The sequence below is a fragment of the Papaver somniferum genome, chromosome 6 (genome assembly GCF_003573695.1).
Source record: "Papaver somniferum cultivar HN1 chromosome 6, ASM357369v1, whole genome shotgun sequence".
NCBI lineage: Eukaryota > Viridiplantae > Streptophyta > Magnoliopsida > Ranunculales > Papaveraceae > Papaver > Papaver somniferum.
The window spans coordinates 120,733,425-120,737,858 of record NC_039363.1 but is presented as its reverse complement, the minus strand read 5'-3'; the positions used below and the strand labels follow the sequence as shown (position 1 = coordinate 120,737,858).

General features: G+C 35.3%; 1 protein-coding gene across 1 annotated transcript; it reads left to right on the top strand.

Annotated features, from left to right (window-relative positions):
- Positions 1-2,732: 2,732 nt before the first annotated feature.
- On the top strand, positions 2,733-4,171 carry LOC113289075 (probable xyloglucan endotransglucosylase/hydrolase protein 23). The gene is made up of 3 exons (XM_026538245.1): positions 2,733-3,124; positions 3,228-3,421; positions 3,505-4,171. The coding sequence occupies exons 1-3, from the start codon at positions 2,852-2,854 to the stop codon at positions 3,911-3,913; spliced, it is 876 nt and encodes a 291-aa protein (XP_026394030.1). The 5' UTR covers positions 2,733-2,851; the 3' UTR covers positions 3,914-4,171.
- The last annotated feature ends 263 nt before the right edge of the window (positions 4,172-4,434 follow it).

Here is a 4,434-nt window from a genome sequence, read left to right as displayed (position 1 = left end):
AATCCAAAGAATTGGTAGATAAGACACATATATATAAATTTATTCTGTCCTAGAAAAACCTACAGAAAACTGAAACCCTATGAATCGGTAGATAAGACATGAATATTATATCTAATGTGGGAAACTCAAAAGACTAATAAACATAATCGGTAGATAAGCCACGTGTATAAGAACCGATTAACTCAGCACAAAATCCAAAAAGAAAATGTACGATGTAATCGGTTGATGTTAAAGCAACAGATAAACCGATTTTGGTAATCTTATTTAGATACGAAGAACATCAAAAGAATCGATATTTGTAGACGTACCTTATGAACCGATTCTGCTGCATGATCTTCACGGACACGAAGAACAATTAACTCGTCGATATGGCGGATCTACATCCACCGATTCTGGGTAGTTTTCAGAAATTTGAATTTGCAAAAATCGAATTTAAGATGTGAAAATCAATGAAAATCGATGATATTGATAGGTCGGGTTGATGAAAAATTACCTTAAATAAATCGACAGATGGAAATAGAAGTTTGTTTTTGAAATTAGAAAGGATTTTTTGGAAAGATTTGATGGAAATGGAAAGTTTTTTTTGATTAAGATTTTAATTTTTTTTAGTTTAGAGAAAAGTGATGAAAATAGAAAGAGTTTTTTATTTATAGTAATTAGAGTTAGTGATAATTAGAGAGTAGTTTGATATTTTTACTCGGTTTACTCACCCCAAACCTAGTTTTTGGATGTGAGAAAAATTTAATAGGCCCCAAATAAAAGGCATATTCCAAAATTATCCAGGTTAAATTCACTCGCGAGATTTGTGTATACACTAATTTTGTTCCTAGCCATAATAGTAGACTAAGGGGCAGTTAATGTGCGTAAAGTTACGCAATTACTCTTCCCCTAATAATAACTAAAACTACTTTCTTTTTAGTTTTAGATCTAAACCTTATTCTTTTCCTTCTCTTTCATCATCTATTCGGTGGCCAATTCCTTTCTCCTCTATATTTCATCGTTTTCAAATGAAAAAAGTTTGTCGATTAATTATTTTTTTATTGTTGATTAATTCATTTAAATTCTATCTAATACTTTGTTTTGTTGTTTGAACGGTATATTAGGTCAGAAAATTTGGAATTGTTGAACTGCAGTTACGGTCATCATGGTATTTATTGGTCGAGCATGACGACTTTTCATATTTATTTTTAATCGTCAAGATTGTTGGATGAATAACGTGACGACTTTTCAAGGACTTTTATTTTTGAAAGTAACGTTTACAGGGTCATCATGGTCTTCATCCCTAAACCTTAACGACCAGTGATGTAATATGAATAGTCGTCAGGTTTTGAAAAGATAAACCTTGACGATTAATAAATCCCATGAAACAACTTTTTCTGTGAAGAATTTTGTTATTGGTCGTCATGGTTTTGGAAAAATAAGATGATGACTAATAGATAGTCGTCAATGTGATGCATTTTTGACCATGACGACTGTAAATGCGAAGACCTATATTTGGTCGGCATGCTTTGTTTTAGTGGAGCATGCCGACTTTTCATTGACTGAATTTTGAAAATGCATAGTCGGTGTGCTTTTTTTCAGTCGAGCATACCGACTTTTCATAAACTGAATTTTGAGAATTTGAATTCCGTGATCATTTAACGAATTAAACCAACAAAACCATGTCCAATTCCATCCTTAGAAATGTTTGATTAGAGTAATTCGTTTTCGTTACGAAATTTACAAAACCCAAAAGAATTAAAAAACTTTTTCTAACAAAATTCATAAATTAAAACTAACGAAAACAATTAGCTTTTGTCAGATTTACATTTTTCTAACAAGATTCATAAATTTGAATTAATGCTAAACACCTAGAATAATTTAACCATCTTTAAAAAAATATTTGGCTAATGAGCTTTCGACTTCACTTACTAATGATTTTATTTTGTTTTATTTGGTATACCACAATTAATCTGTTTATACCCCAATTTCGCGAGTTAAAATTCTACCAACAAAATCTCGTACAATTTCTTAGTAGGATCAACATTTAGTAACACCTAACAGAAAAAAGAAAGAGTCAACAAAAACACAGCCTAATTATAGATAAGCGTCTCTTGTTTTGAGCTAAAACTAAAATACAGTAGTAAAAAGTCTCATGTTTAAGTGCGGAGAATTTCATCCGAACTCCACCAGATACACCGAGAGCCCGTGTTACAGAGTAGAAAAAACTTGATGTTACGCGTTTTAAGGTGGCCATGGTTTTAGTCCTTTGGAAACTTAGTCGCAAGACAAAACATGGTGGTATTGTTAAACTGACCACCTGAATAAATTGAAAAGGAAGTAAAGATCCACACGTCTGATGAGTGATGATGAGAATTAGCCTTGTGGTATGATAGGAAAGGTACTTTGGCAGCGGTGTGGCGGGTGATTTTGAATTACTGCCAGCCTGTCACTTTGAAATCGATTTCTCCAAGTGGTCATAACTTCTTTTATGTTGAAACAAAGAAAAAGAATTTGTATGGGGTGGGTCACGGTCAACTAGCCGAAAGTAAATAAGTACAAGGCTACAAGAAAACAACCTGTCTCCAGGATTTACTATCACTATCAACTCCATTGCCCATACGTTGAAAACCGCGTGTGCGTATGGGGAGCAAGTACAAGTATACCAACTGTGTCCAACTCATAACTCGTTTTTTCTGGCAACCTTCCTCACTGAAATACACCCTTCACTACCACTGCTATAAAACCATGGAGGATGATGCTTCTCTTACAACAACACACAGCTCCAATTATCTCATTCAAATTTCGTATTCTATAATTTCTAAAATCTCTAAAACATCATTTATTTTAGACTTGTATCTAAATCTTTACAATGGGTTCAGTTTCAAAATTATACTTGTTGGTTTCTCTAATGGCGTGTTCCATCGTACTTGCATCTGCTGCTGGTAATTTCTACCGCGATATGGATATCACTTGGGGTGATGGTCGTGGTAAGATACTCGATAACGGACAACTTCTTACTCTCTCACTTGATAAACCCTCGGGTTCTGGTTTTCAATCCAAGAACGAATACCTATTTGGCAAGATTGATATGCAAATTAAACTTGTACCCGGAAACTCTGCCGGTACTGTCACTGCCTACTATGTAAGCACTCCTCCCCATAGCTCAATTTCCATATACATGAAACGTAATCCATATTCAGTACTATTTGCAGTTTCTTACTTACGATGAATTTTTCTGCATGCAGTTGTCTTCCCAAGGGCCAACACACGATGAAATCGACTTTGAGTTCTTAGGTAATCTTAGCGGAGACCCTTACACTCTACACACCAATGTGTTCAGCCAAGGAAAGGGGAACAGAGAGCAACAGTTCCATCTCTGGTTCGACCCAACTGCCGATTTTCACACTTACTCTATCCTTTGGAATCCCCAACGTATTATGTAAGTTAAAATCTCCAATATCAGCAAGTTCACTTTGTTAAACTCATGTATCGAAACTGATCAAAGTTTCTTCTCTTCCTCAGCTTCTCAGTAGATGGTACTCCAATTAGAGAATTCAAGAACTCAGAATCCATTGGCGTTCCCTTCCCAAAGAACCAACCCATGAGGATTTACTCCAGTCTATGGAACGCAGACGACTGGGCCACAAGGGGAGGTCTTGTAAAAACTGATTGGTCCCATGCTCCCTTCACCGCATCCTACCGCAACTTCAACGCCAACGCATGTGTTGCAACTCCATCAACTGCCTCTTCTTGTGCCGCAAAATCTAAAGCCTCCGGTAATAATGCATGGTTTTCACAGGAATTGGACTCAACGAACCAAAAGAGGATGAGATGGGTACAAAAGAATTACATGATTTACAACTATTGTACCGACAAAAAACGTTTTTCACAGGGCATGCCCCCGGAATGTGCTACTGCCAATCGCTCTTAAATCTATAATCAATATGTAGCACCAATACTATTCATTTATTCTTTTATTAGATCTGTTTCTTAGAGTTGGAAGAAATGGTTCTTTAGATTTTTACTTTATATATGTATCAATGTAACGAGTAGAATACACTCACGAGTATATTTAGTTTCTGTCATAAGAAAATTGTATTATCTTTTCAAATTTGGGAAGAGGCGACTCACATGGCGCGATCTTAATAAATGAAAAGACACCGTGAGGAAAACAGCTTATTGGATTAAATGATTTGTATCGTTTAAAGTAATAACCTTATCCACAATTTCATTTGTGGAATTAGAACTAACTTGACAAATTATAAGTGTCACCATCAAGCCCAAACACACGCAATTTATGTGAAAAAATAACCGACTATTCATACCATCCGGAAGAATCTATCTGTTTCACTATTTTAAGACAGAAGAAAGGAAAGCACAATGATATTGTGTAGAACTTCTACGGTGACCGGTGTCCTCTCAATTTTTTTCCCCAAGACCCTTTTTCTAGAC